Source organism: Rhinopithecus bieti, unplaced genomic scaffold (assembly GCF_001698545.2).
Source record: "Rhinopithecus bieti isolate Rb0 unplaced genomic scaffold, ASM169854v2 scaffold_20170, whole genome shotgun sequence".
Classification (NCBI taxonomy): Eukaryota; Metazoa; Chordata; class Mammalia; order Primates; family Cercopithecidae; genus Rhinopithecus; species Rhinopithecus bieti.
In genome coordinates this window covers 1,841,332-1,860,745 of record NW_016810097.1, presented here as the reverse complement: position 1 = coordinate 1,860,745, position 19,414 = coordinate 1,841,332, and the positions used below count along the sequence as shown (strand labels likewise).

General features: G+C 44.9%; 1 protein-coding gene across 2 annotated transcripts in view; it reads right to left on the bottom strand.

Moving 5' to 3' along the window:
• Positions 1–17,889, bottom strand: part of ETF1 (eukaryotic translation termination factor 1) — a 37,497-nt gene extending 19,608 nt beyond the window's left edge. Inside the window, exons 1-2 of one of the 2 annotated variants that reach the window (XM_017891315.1) lie at positions 17,691–17,889; positions 17,427–17,530 (exon numbers count right to left, since the gene is read on the bottom strand). In XM_017891315.1, the coding sequence (XP_017746804.1) occupies positions 17,427–17,512 (86 nt within the window). In that variant the 5' untranslated portion in view covers positions 17,513–17,530; positions 17,691–17,889. Of the gene's footprint in view, positions 1–17,298; positions 17,531–17,690 lie in introns of both variants that reach the window. The other variant, XM_017891316.1, reaches the window with a different exon arrangement.
• Between the last annotated feature and the right edge of the window lie 1,525 nt (positions 17,890–19,414).

The window sequence follows — 19,414 nt, the reverse complement described above, 5'->3', positions numbered from 1 at the left end:
AGCTGGGACTACAGGCGCCCGCCACCTCACTCGGCTAGTTTTTTGTATTTTTTAGTAGAGATGGGGTTTCATCGTGTTAGCCAGGATGGTCTCGATCTCCTGACCTCGTGATCCACCCGTCTCGGCCTCCCAAAGTGCTGGGATTACAGGCTTGAGCCACCGCGCTCGGCCTCTTTTTTTTTTTTTGAGACAGTGTCTTGCTCTGTCACCCAGGTTGGCGTGCAGTGGCACGATCTCAGCTCACTGCAAACTCTGCCCCCCCGGGTTCTCACCATTCTCCTGCCTCAGCCTCCCGAGTAGCTGGGACTACAGGAGCCTGCCACCACGCCCAGCTATTTTTTTGTATTTTTAGTAGAGACGAGGTTTCACCATGTTAGCCAGGATGGTCTCGAGATCCTGACCTCGTGATCCGCCCGCCTTGGCCTCCCAAAGTGCTGGGATTACAGGTGTGAGCTACTGTGCCCGGCGGATCTATACTCTTAAAAGGATGTAACAAGTTTAATATTGTAGTTAAGACTGCCAGAACCATCTAAACTTTCCCCTAATTACTGAGCGTGCATAATCTCACAGTAGCCCAATATGCCAGCTTTAATAGAATCTCACCTATACAGAGTGTACTGGAAGCTGGCAAGAAGAAAGCTTGTTACAGAGTCATATTAAATGGGCTTATATGTTAAGTGACTAGTAAGAAGAGAAGCAGCACTGTGAGGGGAACAAAAATAAACCCCCATATTAGCTTTTAACTACAGGTGTTTAACATACGAAAATGTCTCAAACTGGGTCCTAGAAAGCTTATTTTTATAAAGCGAAATTTCATAAATGTGTACTATGGTGTCTTCAATATTTGTATTGGGAAGGGATCTCATTAACAGGAGCTCTTGCCCTGGAAGTTTTCTCCTAGTGGTTAATTCCACAGGTTTTCCAGGCAGAAAATGATTTTCTTCCCCCTACTCCCTGCCCCCCAAGATGGAATCTTGCTCTGTTGCCCAGGCTGGAGTGCAGTGGCACGATCTTGGCCTCACTGCAACCTCCGCCTCCCAGGTTTAAGCAATTCTCCTGCCTCACCCTCTGGAGTAGCTGGGATTACAGGCATGCACCATGACGCCCAGCTAATCTTTTTTTTAATTTTGAGACGGAGTCTCGCTCGGTTGCCCAGGCTGGAGTGCAGTGGCGTGATCTCAGTCACTGCAAGCTCTGCCTCCCAGGTTCAAGCGATTCTCCTGCCTCAACCTCCTGAAGAGCTGAGACTAAGGCGCATGCCACCACAACCAGCTAATTTTTTTTGTATTTTTAGTAGAGACAGGGTTTTACCATGTTAGCCAGGATGGTCTCAATCTTCTGACCTTGTGATCTGCCCACCTCAGCCTCTCAAAGTACTCACCATGTTGGTCAGGCTGGTCTGGAACTCCTGAGCTCATGATCCACCTGCCTTGGCCTCCCAAAGTGCTAGGATTGCAGGTGTGAGCCACGGCACCCAGCCCAGAAAACAGTTTTCTTTGTAAGTAGATGAGCTGGCTGTCCAGTCCTCCCACTATCAAAAATAGTTACTCTCAGATTGGCAGTCAAAGTTGTATCTCCAAAAATCAGAATTGTGTTTGGGTGTCTACCTTGAAGGCTGGTTCATAAACTTTTGTGCTATTTTCCCCAATGAATTAGAAGCTAATCAAAGACAGTACACAGGAGAGTATGTTGTGTGCTCTGCTGCCACCCCTTGGATAGGGGAGCAAGTATTCTGGCTAAACCATGGAATCAAGGAAATTTATAATACACTGATTCAGTTATTATCACAAACACTTGCTAGGCTTCTAAACTGTAATTCCCAAAAAAAACTTTTTGATAATTCTTTCTGGAGTTATGTCAAATTCTACATACAGGCCAATGGAGGGAAAAGACATTTGCTTTGGGAGAGGCTGGAAATGTTGGGCAACTAAACAGAACTTCCATCACAATCTAGATTGTAGGTGCCACCTACCTGACACAGGCGTCCACTCATGCACAGGGAGAATATGAAGAGAAAAGATGGAGAAAACACTTGAGTACCAATTTTACTGGCTTATGCATGGTAAGTCAATTCTCAAGGGGCCTACAACCCTAGGGGTTTGTAGGAAGTTCTTTCTTTTCTTTTCTTCTTTGAGATGGAGTTTTGCTCTTGTTGCCCAGGCTGGACTGCAGTGGCGCAATCTTGCCTCCCTGTAACCTCCACCTCCCGGGTTCAAGCAATTCTCCTGCCTCAGCCTCCCGAGTAGCTGGGATTTCAAGCAGGCGCCACCATGCCTGGCTAATTTTGTATTTTTAGTAGAGACAGGGTTTCTCCATGTTGGTCAGGCTGGTCTTGAACTCCCAACCTCAGGTGATCTGCCCGCCTCAGACTCCCAAAGTGCTGGGATTACAGGTGTGAGCCACCATGCCTGCCTGGAAGTTCTTCCTTAAAAGGGGTTGTTTTTTTAAAAAGCTGACATGCTTTGACTTACAGAGAAGAGTTTCCTAAGATGCAGTCAGCAGGGAATGGAATGTAAAGGGATAGCAGAGGTGAAGCCTCAGAGCTGAGGAAGAACAGGCAACAAACCCCAAAGATTTGGAAAGTTTAAGGCTAAAGAGGGGAGAAATTTGGGACAAATTAACTGAGAGAACTCAAAATGCCTTAGGGCAACTCTTCAAATAAGATAATGATGTGGAGGGCAAAGCAATGACCTTAAGATAAGCAGCTACTTAATTTCCACTGCTGATAGTTTAAGAAGATAAACATTCATTAAGCAACCCTACTGTATAGCCCAGTTGGGCAATCATGCATTCCATATCCATGTAACATTCCAGAGGACCAAGGAGCAAATATACCTAAGAATGTAATCTTGTTATAAGATTCCACTTTAAAAAATGGCTCAAAAGTGTAGCTTGCCTAAGAATTGTTTTTTGTTTGGTAGATTTCTGCAAAGTTGATAAATGAAACAAAACTTTAAAGGCAGTCTTGGCTTCTTATTCCTTTTGAATTAGGTGCAAAAAATTACCTTTCACTAGTTTCCCTGCATGCCCCTCCTCCTACCTTCTGTGGGGAAACATTAAGTTTCTGAATTTTAAAATAAGACACCTGACTAGGGAGGGGAAGTGCAGATTATTAAATGGATGGCTTTTACTTAAAAAATTTAAAGGGTAGTTTAATAACTTCTCATGTTTTATATGTTAGGTTTAATACAAGCAGACTGGGCTGGGCACGGTGGCTCATGTCTATAATCCCAGGACTCTGGGAAGCCAAGGTGGGTGGATCACCTGTCGTCAGGAGTTCGAGACCAGCCTGGCCAACATGAGGAAACCCCATCTCTACTAAAAATACAAAAACTAGCTGGGTGTGGTGGCGCACGCCTGTAATCCCAGCTACTCGGGAAGCTGAGGCAGGAGAATCGACTTGAACCCGGGAGGCAGAGGTTGCAGTGAGCCAAGATCCCGCCATTGCACTCCAGCCTGGGTGACAGAGACTCCATCTCAAAAAACAAACAAAACAAGCAGATTGTTCTTCCAGTAAAGTTTCCAAATGAGATAAACATTCATTTACCCTCACCCCTGCCAGCCAATCAAAGTTGTTAGACCAGTTTGTGTAAACACCCAAAATAAAATTAAGGAAGTTGAATACTTCTATGACTTTTAAAGTGAACACCCTTCAGGGGAGAATGAAAAAGAAAGCTCTCACTAACGAGATGCTGGCTACACAGGCAATCTACAACCTTCTTTAACCGTAACAGTTTTCCTTCATTTTTCTACTGTCCCTATACTTTTCTTCCAAAATCAAAGAACTAGTGAATCATGGGGTACAGCAATGACTCACATGCAGGTTGTAAAAACTGGGCAAAACAAGAGACAACATACAGCAATGTATCCCTCAAAGCTCCCAGGGACCTCTGTACTCAGATCCCTTCTTGTTCTCATTGGTTTTAGGGGCACTTTAGCTTATCAAAGCTTTCATCAATGCTTCACTCAGAGGATTAACTTCTGAAAAATCAAACAGGTGAAAAAAAGGAATTGTAAACAGAACTAAACCAAATAAATAAATCCCAAACAAAACTCAAGTAGAAAGATAATTTTTTTTTTTTAGCACAATCATAGCTCACTGTAGCTTGGAAACTCCTGGCTTCAAGTGAGCCTCCCCACCCTAGCCTGGGACTATAGATACGCACCACCACGCTCAGCTAATTTTTCTTTTAGAGACAGGATCTCACAAGGCTGCCCAGGCTGGTCTTGAACATTTGTGTTCAAACGCTCTTCCCACCTCAGACTCACTGAGCAGCTAAGGTTATATAGGTGCAAGCCACCGTGCCCGCCTGACCCCCAAGGATCTTCATCAATGTTCACCATCATCAACAATGCTCAAGAACACTTCAGTCTGCATACCTCCCCGCCCCCAATCCTTTTAGAGCTTTCTAAAAAAAGCAAAATAAAAGAATATATGCTCAAACAGAAAAGATCCCTTCTTTCTCCATCCTGACTCAATAGTTTCTGAATCGGGAGAGTGAGGGTGGTGATCATTTTGGGTGAGAGAGTCTCAATTTTGAAATACGAAAGATTCTTTTTTTCCTTCTGAGATAAGTCTCACTCTGCCGCCCAGGCTAGAGGGCAGTGGTGTGGTCTTGGCTCACTGCAGCTTCCACCTCCTGGATTCAAGCGATTCTTCTGCCTCAGCCTCCCAAGTAGCTGGGATCACAGGCGCCCACCACCACACCCAGCTAATTGTATTTTCAGTAGTGATGGGGTTTTGCCATGTTGGCCAGGCTGGTCTCGATCCCCTGACCTCAAATGATCCAACCACCTCAGCCTCCCAAAGTGTTGGGATTACAGGTGTGAGCCACCATGCCCAGCTGGTTCTTTTTATGGGGACAGAGTCTTGCTCTGTTGCCCAGGCTGGAATGTAGTGGCGCCATCTCTGCTCACTGCAACCTCCACCTCCCCAGTTCAAGCGATTCTCCTGCCTCAGCCTCCCAGGTAGCTAGGGTTACACGCACACGCCACGATGCCTGGCTATTTTTAGTAGAGACGGGGTTTCACCATGTTGGCCAGGCTGGTCTCGAATTCCTGACCTCAAGTGATCTGTCTGCCTCGGCCTCCCAAAGAATTGGGATTACAGGTGTGAGCCACCGTGCCCGGTCTCAAATACGAAAGATTCTAAAATGCAGAACTAGGGTTGAGAATCAATGCATCTTGCTTGCTTTCTTCACAGGGTCATCTCTAGGTCAGCTGAAGGTAACAAGCCTCTACAACCTCACCTCCACCCAAAGAAGAACCCAGAGAGGTCACTTGCTGCATTTACCCTACGCTATAGTTTGAAGGTGTTCCCCCAAATTCATGTGTTGGAAACTTAATCCCCAGCACAACAGTATTGAAAGGTGGGGCATATGGGATGTGTTTAGGTTATGAGGACTCTGCCCTCATGAATAGATTCATGCTGCTATTTAAAATAAGGTGCTTATAAGACTTGAGAGCTATAGTCACACACACACACACACACACACACACACGATAAAATTAAGGTGCCTTATAAGACTTGAGAGCTAAATAGTCACACACACACACACACACACACACACACACACGATAAAATAAGGCTTATAAGACCTGAGGCTATAGTCACACACACACACACAACACACACACAAACACACCACATGATATAAATAAGGTGCGTATAAGAGTGGGCCATCTCTCTTTTGTTCTCTTGCCTATAAGAGGAACAGTGTTCCTCCCAAGAAAGGATGCAGCGTTCCAAGGTGCCATCTTAAAAGCAGAGGCAGGCCCCTTACCAGAACACCATCTGTGGTATTCTGTTACAGCAGCAACAAAAACAAAAAACAAAAAACCCCAAACCTAAGACAACTAGCTATAATACAACCATAATGAATTGTGACAGCTCAGAGATACTCCAACTTTCTACCAGCCCGAACACTCACTCCCCCTCAAGTACTCTGCCATCCAAGTCATAACTTGTAAGTCACGTAACTACTTTCAGTTAGGACCAGGAACGTTTTAGAGACATGCCTACTATACTCCCCTAATGGGATGTACAGTATATGCTCTCCAAGAAGCTTTCCTCCCAGGGTTTGATGGCCGGCTTGTGCCTAGGGAATGGATGCCAAATTTTCACCACTTTCCCTTTTCATAGCTCCCATCTGTGCCTGCTCACAAAGCTCAATGTTAAATCTTAGCCAGAGCCAGACACAGATGGTTCACCTGTAAGCCCAGTACTTTGGGAGGCCAAGGCGAGCGGATCACGAGGTCAGGAGGATCGATGCCATCCTGCTAACACGGTGAAACCCCGTCTCTACTAAAACTACAAAAAATTAGCTGGGTGCGGTGGTGGGCGCCTGTAGTCCTCAGCTACTCAGGAGGGCTGAGGCAGGAGAATGGCATGAACCGGAGCAGAGCCTTGCAGTGAGCCAAGACCCTGCACCACTGCACTCCAGCCATGGGCGACAGAGTGAGACTCCGCCTGAAGAAAAAAAAAAAAAAAAAAAAAAATCAATCAATCAATCAATCTCAGCCAGATAATTTCTGGGAGAGTCACTAAGCCAGCAGTATTACATGGATCACCACCTGAAAATCAGTTTCTCTTCAATTTCTACTCCATTTCCAAAACTGTCATTGTTTTATCCACTGTGTGTTTTCTATTTTTCTTTTCCCAAATTTGTAAAACTAAGTTTAAACTTTTAAATTATGATGGTCTTTTTTATATGGAGTTAATATGGGAACAGAATAGGAGGAGCTCAGATTCAGGCTCATGTCCAACTCTATCACTTAATGGCTGTGTGACCAAAGGCAAACCACAGAAATCCCTGCGGGTCTCAGTTTCTACTTACTTCACAAGGTCATGAGGATTCTACAAGATCATATATGTCAAGTGCTTAGCTTGGAGAGCAGATAGTAACTGATCACTAAATGGTAATCAGATGGAGCTCTAGTTCTTTACTATTGCCTCCCCTCTACCAGTAGTACCAGTTGGAAAGAAGTAGCACAGCCCAACTAGAAATGGGGAGGGGAGAGAGGTAATATCAGATGGGGTTGGAATCTTATTTGAATCCTGTTAAGTCCTGAAGTATGAGCTGATTTTGTAGTAGCAGACGATGGTCACCTTTATGGGATTATAGGACTTGCCAAATCTTCCACAGAAAAAAAGAGCTACACCAAAAATAATATGGCCAGAACACTGGAAACTTTGTAATTTATCCTAAGGGAGAACCACAGAAATTCATTCCTTTCTAAAACTTTTGTGGCACAAGTTCACTATTCTGATATAACCTATGGCCAGTCACTTCAAAGGGACCTGATACCCAACTTCTCTTTTCTCTTCCACCAAGTATCAAACAACGAAACACACTGTTTACGGTAAGTGTATATAAGCTTCTTTTTCTTGAGACGGAGTCTCCCTCTGTAACCCAGGCTGCAGTACAGTGGTGCCATTTCAACTCACTGCAACCTCCGCCTCCTGGGTTCAAGCAATTCTCGTGCCTCAGCCTCCCAAGTAGCTGGGATTACAGGTGTGGACCACCACGCCCGGCTAATTTTTGCATTTTTAGTACGGACAGGGTTTCGCCATGTTGGCCAGACTGGTCTGGAACTCCTGACCTCAAGTGATCCACCCACCTCAGCCTCCCAAAGTGCTGGGATTACAAGCATGAGCCACCGCACCCAGCCCAAGTGTATATAAGCTTCTTGAGGGCAGAAATCATTTGAGCACATAGTGGTACTCAAACATTTGACAAATGAATAAATGGCCAATTCCTACCATCATCTCTATATACTCTTCTAAGCAAACATCAGAGATTTATTCTAAACTACCAAATAAAATACCAATAAAAAAATCTGGCCAGGCGCAGTGGCTCACACCTGTAATCCTAGCACTTTGGGAGGCTGAGGCAGGCAGATCACGAGGTCAGGAGATGGAGACCATCCTGGCCAATGTGGTGAAACCCAGTCTCTACGAAAAATACAAAACTTAGCTGGGTGTAGTGGCGGGCGCCTGTAGTCCCAGTTACTCAGGAGGCTGAGGCAGAAAAATCGCTTGAATCCGGGAGGCAGGGGTTGGTGAGCCAAGATCACCACTGCATTCCAGCCTGGCGACAGAGCAAGATTCTGTCTCAAAACCAAAACAAAACAAAAACCAACAACAAACTGTCAGTCCTTGGAGAGGAACTAATGTGCCTTAAATTGACTAACTGTCCCCAACTTCCACTGCACCTAAAAGCTCAAACCATCATACTATTAGGCGTTTACCATAACAAAACCAGCACTAAACAAAACCACCCCTTATGAAGTGTCTCATTTTAATTTTGTTGATCCTCACATTACTGCCACCCCACTCCTGCTGCTACTACCATCTATGAGGCAGGTAAGGAGGTGGATGGGGCTGCCTTTTATAAAAGGTTTAGCCTATCCAATTAGGAGGGATGATTCTGTCACCCTTCAAAGGGACTAGGAAAGTTACCTGAAATTGGTTTATGTAATTGACCTTAGAGTCTGATGCTATTACCAAATGGGAGAAATACCAAGACCGGAACTTACTGAGACATTACAGCAACCTCCACCCTAGGGTACAGAATAACTCAGATATCCAAACATTTTCAGAATAAAGTTCACAAAGGTTCATCTTAGCTTTTTATGCCCCAAAGAACAAAGATTTACTCAGTCAACTAAAACAAAATGTACACATCTGGTAGAGTGTGTACACTTTTTCTATAATGATAGGCATTACTAGTCTTAAAAAAATAAAAATTAAAAGATCTTCACAAAACCCAGTGGAATATTCCATCAGGAAGTAGCTTCGAAGCTGGAAAATTTCTCTAGTGTTCTTACAACAGTGCAAAGCAAGAGACTGCAATCATAACCAGTGTTCAGGATTCACCACTTCACTACTTAGATCTTCTTTCTAATATATGAATGAGCTTCTGGGGAGGGATTTTGCAACAAGTTATTTCTCTCTCCACTGATACTCCTCAAGAATAAACATGTTCAGTATCCAAGTTCTTCCTAGGGTGGAAATAGCATGCCTGTTTTCTTTTAAATCTTTGCACCTGAGTCTCAGCACACCTGCTCCTTCTACTAAATTACAAATGTCCACGGACAAGTCTTCCTTTCAGAAGGGAATGGGAGACATCTCTATTCAGCAAAAGAAATAGTTGCCAAAGAGCAAGGTAGTGTTGTATAAATTAGCACCACAGGCTTTGAAATAAGAAAAGGTGCCGGGCGCGGTGGCTCAAGCCTGTAATCCCAGCACTTTGGGAGGCCGAGACGGGCGGATCATGAGGTCAGGAGATCGAGACCATCCTGGCTAACACGGCGAAACCCCGTCTCTACTAAAAAATACAAAAAACTAGCCGGGCGAGGTGGCAGGTGCTTGTAGTCCCAGCTACTCAGGAGGCTGAGGCAGGAGAATGGCGTAAACCCGGGAGGCGGAGCTTGCAGTGAGCTGAGATCCGGCCACTGCACTCCAGCCTGGGCGACAGAGCAAGACTCCATCTCAAAAAAAAAAAAAAGAAAAGGAGTACAGAATTTGGCACTGACCCTCACTAAAGGCTGTGATATTAGGCAGCTATTTACTCCCTGTACATACTCTTAATTTCTTCATCCATGAAATGGCAATAATAGCTTTTCACACAGAGCTGTTATAAGGGGGGGTCAAAATGTATGCTACTCATCCTCAGAAAACTTTTCTTTTCTTTTTTTTCTGAGACACAGTCTCCCTCTATAGCCCAGGCTGGTATTGGCTCACTGCAACTTCTGCCTCTTGGGTTCAAGCGAATTCTCCTGCCTCAGCCTCGCAAGTAGCTGGGATTACAGGCATGAGCCAACACACCTGGCTAACTTTTGTATTTTTAGTAGAGACAGGGTTTCACCATGTTGGCCAGGCTGGTCTCGAACTCCTTACACCTCAGTGATCCACCTGCCTAGACCTCCCAAAGTACTGGGATTACAGACATGAGCAACCACACCCAGCCAATGTTACCTTTTTTAAAGAAGAAGAAGAAAAAAACATTATTTCACCCATGAAGCAGATGGGGAAACTGAAGCCCATGGATGAATAATTGGCTTTTTTTTTTTTTTTGAGATGGAGACTGGCTATGTTGCCCAGGCTGGAGTGCAGTGACACGGTCTCTGCTCACTGCAACCTCCTTTTAATAAAAGATGAATTTCAGCCAGGAGCCGTGGCAGGAAAATTGCTTGAACTTGAACCTGAGGTAGAGGTTGCAGTGAGCTGAGATCGCACTACTGCATTCTAGCCTGGGCAAGAGAGCAAGACTCTGTCTCAAAAAAAAAAAAAAAAAAAAAAAAAAAAAAAAAAAAAAAAAAATTAGCCAGGCTTGGTGGGACACACCTGTAATCCCAGCTACTCAGGAGGCTGAGGCAGGAGAATTGCTTGAACCTGGGAGGTAGAGGGTGCAGTGAGCCGAGATCACACCACTGCACTCAAGCCTGGACGGAAGAGCAAGACTCTGTCTCAAAAAAAAAAAAAAAGACTTTAATCATCTGCTTATACTAAATCCCCTTCAACATGTACTGTGTTATTCTGTACTCACTAATATGGAGCTGAAAATGGTTTATATTATCATTCCATGGTTGTGTGGCAGATCATGTTTTCATTTTATTACATATTTCTTCCAAAATGTCTAGTGCCCAACTCACAGCAGGTGTTTGGTGAAGTCCATTAGCTTACTGGTTAATAGTAAAAGTGCATTTCTGGGCTTCATATTCATATACCTATATGTGTATTTTGGAGGAAAATCTAGTTTATAAGGTCACAGACATGGCAGGAAAACAAAAAGAACCTTTTATTTTGGCTATGATCATTCTTCTTTCTTTTTTTTTTTTTGAGACCGAGTCTCACTCTGTCACCCAGGCTGGAGTGCAGTGGCGCGATCTCGGCTCACTGCAAGCTCCGCCTCCCAGGTTCACGTCATTCTCCTGCCTCAGCCTCCTGAGTAGCTGGGACTACAGGCACCCGCCACCACGCCCGGCTAATTTTTTTTTGTATTTTTAGTAGAGATGGGGTTTCACCGTGTTAGCCAAGATGGTCTTGATCTCCTGACCTCATGATCCGCCCACCTCGGCCTCCCAAAGTGCTGGGATTACAGGCGTGAGCCACCGCACCAGGCCTATGATCATTCTTCTAAAGGAGATCTTAGAAGAACAAATGAAAATGTGAAAACAAGAGTACAAACTCAACATGCAGAGTTATCTGTATGACAAAAGCCAGTTGTCACGCACCTGAAAATGTCAAGTCCTCTGAACCTGAAAGGATTGTGAGAAGAGTAAAGACAGTGGGCAAGGATGTGTGTCAAATGGCATAAGATAAAACCGTATCAGAGGGAGCTTCATCATACCCTCTGAGAACTGTACTCAGTGAGAAACCTCCGACTCTCAATTTCTAACCTGCTGGAGAAAAAAAACCTGAACCTTCCTAATTCCTTCTCCCCCTCACTAAGATAGCAGGCTGCTGAAGAATTGAAAGACACCTACAGAATGTATCCTAGGAGAAGGTTCTATTCTGAGATCCCTAGAGAATACGCTGGACTGAGAAGTAATTTCTACTGTCCAGCCTCTTAGTTGAACAGATCCAGCAGTGGGAAGGCAAATTTCTCCTTCCTACTCTTCAAATAAGATCTAAGACCATTTAGCCCTGCTGCAAAGATGACACTAACTTTTTTAACAACGAAGTACCATCCCAGGACAGGGGGTGGTGCTGTACTGGGCTGATCTTCAATCTCAAGTTCAAAGAAAACAAGCCCTCTGAAGAAAGGGTACAACTGGTGTGGAAGATAGGAGAGACCTATAACCTACACAGCACTCTGCCTTAAATGGTATTCTAACTACATACTCTCGCTTACCTTGCAGTATGTCCAGAGTAAGTCTTCCTTCCCAGGAAGGGTAAGTATATCTGCTATTATAATAGGAAGTCTGTCACGACTTGAAATTCAAAGGGAGTAATTGTTTATTAGGTTCACAGTGCATAGAACACCATGCCAGATACAACGGCTGTTAGGACTAGTTCTGAGTTGAAGCAGGCAGCCTACATACTTGGAGGAAACTAAGGATCACCACCACATCCTTTCTAACATATATACTCTGCCCTCTTCCCTTTACCACCTCTTTTCTCTCTCACTTATTTCTTCCCTTTCTCATAGTTCAGACCTGTGGCATCTGTATCCTGATCCTTTAATAATACAATTCTCCATTAGGATATCTCTGCAGAATCAATGTTTGCATATAGAAAAGGAAAGAGCTAACATTTACAGAGCACTTTCTATGTGGCAAATGTGGTGTTAGGTATTTTAACCCATATTATCTCAACTGTCACCACCTAATCCAAGAGTAATGTCCACGGTCACACATGTGGAAACCAAAATTTGAAAAGAGTGAGAGAGGTCTGTAGTTGTTTGTTCTATATTCATCTCTTCTCACAAAACCTAAAATAGTCTAGTTCTTGACTTTTTTTCTCATGTGGTCTTTATTATTATTATTTTTTTCTGAGATGCAGTCTTGCTCTGTCACCCAGGCTGGAGTGCAGTGGCGCAATCTCAGCTCACTGCAAGCTCTGTCTCCCAAGTTCACGCCATTCTCCTGCCTCAGCCTCCCGAGTAGCTGGGACTCCAGGTGTCCGCCACCATGCCTGGCTAATATTTTTGTATTTTTAGTAGAGACGGGGTTTCACTGTTAGAGAGGATGGTCTCGATCTCCTGACCTTGTGACCTGCCCACCTCAGCCTCCCAAAGTGCTGGGATTACAGGCATGAGCCACCGCACCCAGCCCCTATTATTTTTGACACAGAGTTTCACTCTGCTGCCCAGGCTGGCGTGCAGTGGCGCAATCTTAATCTCGGCTCACTGCAACCTATGCCTCCAAGGTTCAAGCATTTCTCCTGCCTCAGCCTCCCAAGTAGCTGGGATTACAGGTGCAAGCCACCACACACTCAGCTAATTTTTGTATTTTTAGTAGAGACAGGGTTTCACCATGTTGGCCAGGGTGGACTTGAACTCCTGACCTCAAGCGATTTGCCCACCTTGGCCTCCCAAAGTCTTGGGATTACAGATATGAGCCAATGTGCCCAGTCCTCATGTAGTCTTTTAACTTGTCTAACCATCAGTTTGGGGGGAGGGAGGCATGGAAAGAGCCAGAATAGAGGACCAAAAAAGTCTTCTTTATGAGCCTGAACTTCAAATGGTTCAGATATTTGTATCAAAGACCACAAAGTATCACTTTAGCTACAACCAGCCCTTCGAGGATAGTGAGGGGGGAAAAAAATGTGAAATTCAGTGCTTTGAGAACATTATTACCACCACCATTTAGGTGAATATTCTATTAACCAACAATGTTTACTTAGGGAAGGTACTCAAACACATCCAACATACCTTAATTTATTCAAAGTATATAAATTAAGCAAGCTGTTCATATTATCTCTAAGATTTAAAACATTAACCTATTCAATGATCTCGCCAAAACATTAACTTTTAATTCTGTATAATGTGAGGAATTCAGTGGGGATTCTTTAAAAATGGTTATATTTGGGGCAGGAACAACAAATTTTATTTCATTTAGAGTTAAGATATCAATAAGTTATTTTAAGTAACCAGTTTTAAAATGCCCAAACACTACAGCAGAAGTTTGCAAGCTGCACTGACCTTCAAACAAGGGTTATGGCTATGAGGGCTATCTGACTAAGTGTTCATTAGATATGAAACACATGAGGTTTCCTAGTGAAGATAAGTGAAAAGACATTTTAACAACCACCGACACAACCTAACCCAAACTAACATTGTCCATTCCTTTGTCACATTCACCACTGTCCCTGGCTAGGACAGGCTCTAGTTATGATTTTATTAACATTACCTTAAAACAATAGCGTCCAAAACTATTTCTGAGGCCACCACTCGCCTGCACAGAAAACACCAAGAGAAAAAACAACCAATAATTCTCCCGCTTTTTCCAACATACGTTCACCTATTTTAGTTCCTTATTCAAGATACCCTCAACCACAGTATTGGTTTATGTATACATTTGTCTTTCATTAGCCAACTGTGGAGAATACACCAGGAGCAATCATGAACAGGAAAGAACTACCATCAACTTTAAGTGGGGCCTATGTCTACCAAAATAATTAACTGGTTATTTTACTAGCACACACAAACTAACATTTGACCAGGCTTATCTGAAACCAAATAATAATATTCTACCCAAATTAAAAATCAAGTTTATGCATGACACTCCTTTCAACTCAGAAAATTAAGTATGATGCTGGTTACAAAACAGAACGCTATCAAGTTCCCCATTTTAGTAATTTGGCCTCTATAAATGCTCTTCCACACACGTGTAACATAAAATAGAATTTGCTAGAGCTCAGACTACATTTTAAGGAAATCTAGTTCTGTATTTTCTGAAAATAAAATATACCTCGTATAGCACATTGGTTTAAGTTCTGAACTCTGCTACATTTTTACTGTGACATCTTAGACAAATTATCTCTTAGCCTCAGGTGCCTTGTCTACCAAATGGTGGCAATACTTGTGAGGATTAAATGACTTAATAATGTACTGTAGCACAGTCTATAATATGGTATGTGCTTAATAAATTATTTTGCCAACACACTTCCCTTTATTCAGATGTAGTTAGTGAGCCCATTTTGCAGGTGGTTTCTTTTTCAAGCTACATTAAATTTGGGTCATATGTCAAGAGATAACTACGTAAGATTATCTTAATTTCAAAATCACTCTTATTCTAGCATCTTTTAATAACTACTGTTAAAAACCAATCCTTGATTCCCATGCCTAGAATTCTACACTGCTAAGGGGAGGAAAGGGCTTTTTCATTTCCAAAACAATACTGTTACTCCACCACTAAGTCTCACTATCTTGTGCTAACAACCATGCCTGAAAACAACCTGTTTTCCTCCTGAAAACCAGAGTACCCCCAAAACATCAGCAAATACAGATTCATTTTGCCATCCACTTTGTCTTTAAAGCCCATTACAATTCTCCTAAAAATATTTTATCACTAGGTAAAGTAGGAAGAACATTTTTCACTGTACCCTATCTATGAAAATCTAGAGTCTGACTTTAACACAAGTTGGCAATGAAAATATTCCCCACCTCCAAAAACTGGAGTGTACTGGGGAATCTTCTGACTCCCTTATCAATACTCAGAGATGGCCAAAATTTTAAATTTCCATGGGATCCAGATGCAACCAAATCCTGATTAAAAGCAAAGAAGGACATGATTATTAACCACAGTGTTTAGAGGAAGATGCTCCAGCTATTTTAGACAGCTTACTCATGTCTAAAATATCAAAGCTCAACAACTTGGAAAACAAGTTGTGCCTTATAACTTCATTTTTAGCATGCTTTAAACTCTACTGAACTTTGCTAAACAAAGAGGTAAAGCCTTCAAAAGTCTTAAAGAGGGGCTTAAAAGTTTCTAGTCGCTAGGTAACATGGGTAGAACAAAATTTAAGAATAAGTTTCCTTCATCAAGCAGTAGAAAGGAATGGTGTTACTCATTAAGCAATGTCATCTTCAATGTTACTTCATTCAAACAGGCAAATTATAGTCATGATTTAATTTTCTGGACTGTTTCAGAGAATATAACGTATGCAAATTAAAATGTGTGAACCTGCCTGCTAATGAAAGTAGTAAGAACAAATCCACAGATCACATCCACCTATATACAATACTGCAACAACAGCAATCTATAAAAATGCAATACTGGATTGAAAGCTTCAAGTAACAAAACAGAAGATCCTACTGAAACAAAAGAACCTGGCTCATTCTTGGTAGTGCAACATAATGGGTCGTGACCTATATTATCCTTTCTGTACAGTATTCTCACATTTTGGGAATAAATGTTCACTCTACCATATGGCACAAGTTTCTGTAAGATTATTAAGAAGGTCTGAATATTCTATTAAATTTAAAGAAAAACCTAAGGACTAAAAAATAAGCTGCTGTCTGCGATTCATATTAAACTAACGTTTCTCCAGTAAACCGAAGGAGTGAGCACAAGCCCAAGTCACTGAATGGGGCCAAACTTTCAGAAGCCTCATTCCAAACAGAACTGTCCCTAATTTATTAAGAACAAAACACTAGCAAAACCAACTTGTGAACTGGGCATTCAGTACAATTAAGCACACCCTGTTTCATAAAACAGTAATAATGAAGAGCTTGAAGGGGCCGTCATTCTAAAATTGCAAATCTACCCATAAACGACAATCCTGGGCTGGAAACCAGAATGTCAAATTCTTGTGCTGAAATCAACTTTTCACATGGCCTGAGGCAGGCCATTCTACTATTCTAAGAATGCTCAGACACACAAGTATGTAATAATGTTCCAAACACTTTTCTTGGGGGGGGGGGGGGCATTTTTTGTAAAAAAAAAGTTTTATGACGGGGAAAGGAAAAAAATAAAGTAATAAAGGAAACAGAAATACCTCTGGCACACCTTCCTCAAACGAACAACATTAAAAACAAAACACACACACACAGTTAATTTTAATCTAACCTACTCTTCCCACAATGGACACACCTACAGTTTCTTATCAAAATGTACAAGACTCAAAGCCCATTTAATTCAATTCTGAATCTCACTCAACAAGCATCAAGTACATCAGAAGCCTCTCTACAGCGATATCCCCACCAGTTTCAGATAAATGCCAGCAGGGACTCTGTAGTTATGACTTCTATCAAACGACCTCCTGATCCGTATTTCTCCTGGACATACACATGCAGATTCATTAACCAAAACCTACCCAACACTCCTTACATCGCGCATACGTTGGCATTTTCAGTCTATACGTGGGTCCTGGAACAGCTAAAACCAGGAGGCTCCGGGGTAATTAGAGGACTTGGAAGAAGTCATCTTGGGACAGGAGGAAAACCCAGAGCAATCACGAATCAGAAAGAAGCTGTCCCTGACCACCTCTGCTTCCCGCCCCATCCAAACTTCACCCACCCGGGTTTCAGAAGCCCAGGAGGAAGAGGCCATTTTAATGAAGCCTGGCTGACGAACGAAGGGAGAAGAGGAAATCAGGGAAGGGCGTTGGGAAAGGAAGGCCGAGCACTTTGCCACAACAGTACCCGAGTCGGATGGCAGCACCTGGAGCCCGAAGAGTGATGAGCTGGACTTAAGGGACCAGGAGAGGTAAAAAGTAGCGGTGGCCTAACACGAGGGGGGCCGAGTGATCTAAACCTGGGGAGCGCGGGCCCCTTATCCCCATGCGGGGAAAGGACCCCTTCTCGGGCCAACCGCACCGACCCTCGCCCCTGGGTCAAGGGCTACTACCCAGAGATCCAGAAGGCGGGAGTTGGCTAGTGCCTGGTTCTCCTCATCTGGCCATGCGGCGCGGGGGCGTCCATCCTGAGGGGTCCGGGAACCAAGAGGGCACAGGGGGTGCCTGACGCGGCGCTCACCCGCGGGCCGCCTCCAAGCTCTTAATGAGCTTCTTGATCTTCCAGATCTCCACGTTCCTGTCGGCAGCACTGGGGTCGTCCGCCATCTTCTCGCCTCCTCCTCCCTAGAGCGGCCCGGCGGGGCCCGGAGACACCAAGACCACAGAGTTAGCGCCGCCGCTGGGGCAGAGCGGCCCCCTTCCTCGCCACCCCCGAGAGGCCCTCTCCTCCCGCCCGGCGCAGCTCGCCACAGAGGTCGCCGGCCTTTCCCTCCCCGTGCCTTACCTAAGGGCCCAGTCCTGGGCGGCAGCGGCTGCTCCTCCCCGGCGGCGGCTCCGCGGCGGCGGCGGCTCTGACGTAGGACACCGGCTCCCTCTCTCCAGGCAGCTGCATGTGTTGCAATCCGCTCACATGGGGCCTGTGACATCACTTCCTCCGCCAGGGGCGGAGTGGATGGCGGCGGGCGGAAGGGAGGGGGCCGGTGCGAGTGAGGAGAAGCTCTGCGTCCGCCGCGACTTTTCATTGGCTCTCTGCCCCGCAGCCTACAATGAACCCGCCGATTGGCCGCAGCTGGGTCCGCGCTGTCTTGTGAGGTAGAGGCTGGAGGGGTGGGAGGTGCCACTTTTCTTCCGGCCCGGCAAGCCGAGAGGAGGAAGCGGGCGGAAGCCGCTGGCTCTCGCGAGTTTATGGAGAGCCCCCGTCAGGCTCGAATGGGGGTGGTTCTTAAAGAGAGACGACCGGGGTCGTCGTCTCTCAGTCCCTTCTCCATTAATAGGATGGACATCTGAGGCTTTGTGACGTGAAGCTAGGCACTTGGGCCCGACGCGCGGTTTGAACAGTGCTTGAGAAGCCGCGAAGAAGCGCCTCGCGCCCAGCGGCTTCTTCGCTGACGAAGTGCTGCGGTCTGCGTGCGTCACGGCTGCGTGGAATAGTGTGGAGGAGTCTTGGCCAGTAGGTCTGGATGAGGAGCCTGCCTCCGGGCGGTCTGGGACCCTCACCTGCAGGGGCGGAAGAGGCCTCTTTTCTCTCGCCCCGGAGCTAGGACGGGCTCACTTTGGACTTAGAACTTTATGGGGTGGAAGACAGCGGGGGCTGCCTGAGCTGGGAGACCTGAGGTATCTGACCCCATGTATGGTTTGGCCTGAGCCGTTGAGAACGGAGGTGGAGAGAGTTGAAATAAAATGGGCATCCACACACGGTTAGAGCTTTATCTTTTTGAGTCAGGATTTTTAGGTGGCTACTTTGTCTCCCCTCACCTCGTCTGGGTTCAAATATTGAGCCCAGACCGTGTGCTGGACCCTGTTTTCCTGGCGATACAGAGGTGAACCAAACAGATGACAGTGCTCACCCCTCACGGAGCTTATAGTCGATGGGTTTCGAACCGTCTGTGATTTCATACTTCTTATAATAAAATAACTACACACGTGCTTCAGTACTTCAGGGTGCTCTGAGAGTGTATGGCGGGGACGCAACTCGGAAATGAGACCCAAGAGGTGAGTAAGAGTTTGTCAGGAGGAAGCAGAACACAGTTGAGAAGTACAGAAACGCCAGTGTGCTGGCGCAGTCAGGGACGGGGAGAGAGGTTTGAAGGAGCAGCAGGGAAAGAGATTATGTAGGGCCTTTTAAGCCAGATTCAGAAGTTTGGTTTCTTTCAAGAACAGTGGGTACTTTAAAGCGTTTAGAGCCCTGGTTTGGACTGGAGAGAGCACAGGAGAAGCCCAGAGACTATTTTGGCTGCTTCATTATCATGTGAGAGATGATTTTTTCTTACACTAGGGTGCTGACAGTGCAGATAGAAGTGAATGAAGGGCCTGGTACAGTGGCCAACGGCTGTAATCTCAGCACTTTGGGAGGCCAAAGGGAGGATCGCTTGAGCCCAGGAGTTTGCGAGCAGCGTGGGCAACATGGCAAGATTCCGTCTCTACAAAAAGTACAAAAAATTAGCTGGATGTGGTGGCCCGCGCCTCTAGTCCCAGCTGCTTGGGAGGCTGAGGTGGGAGGACCCCTTG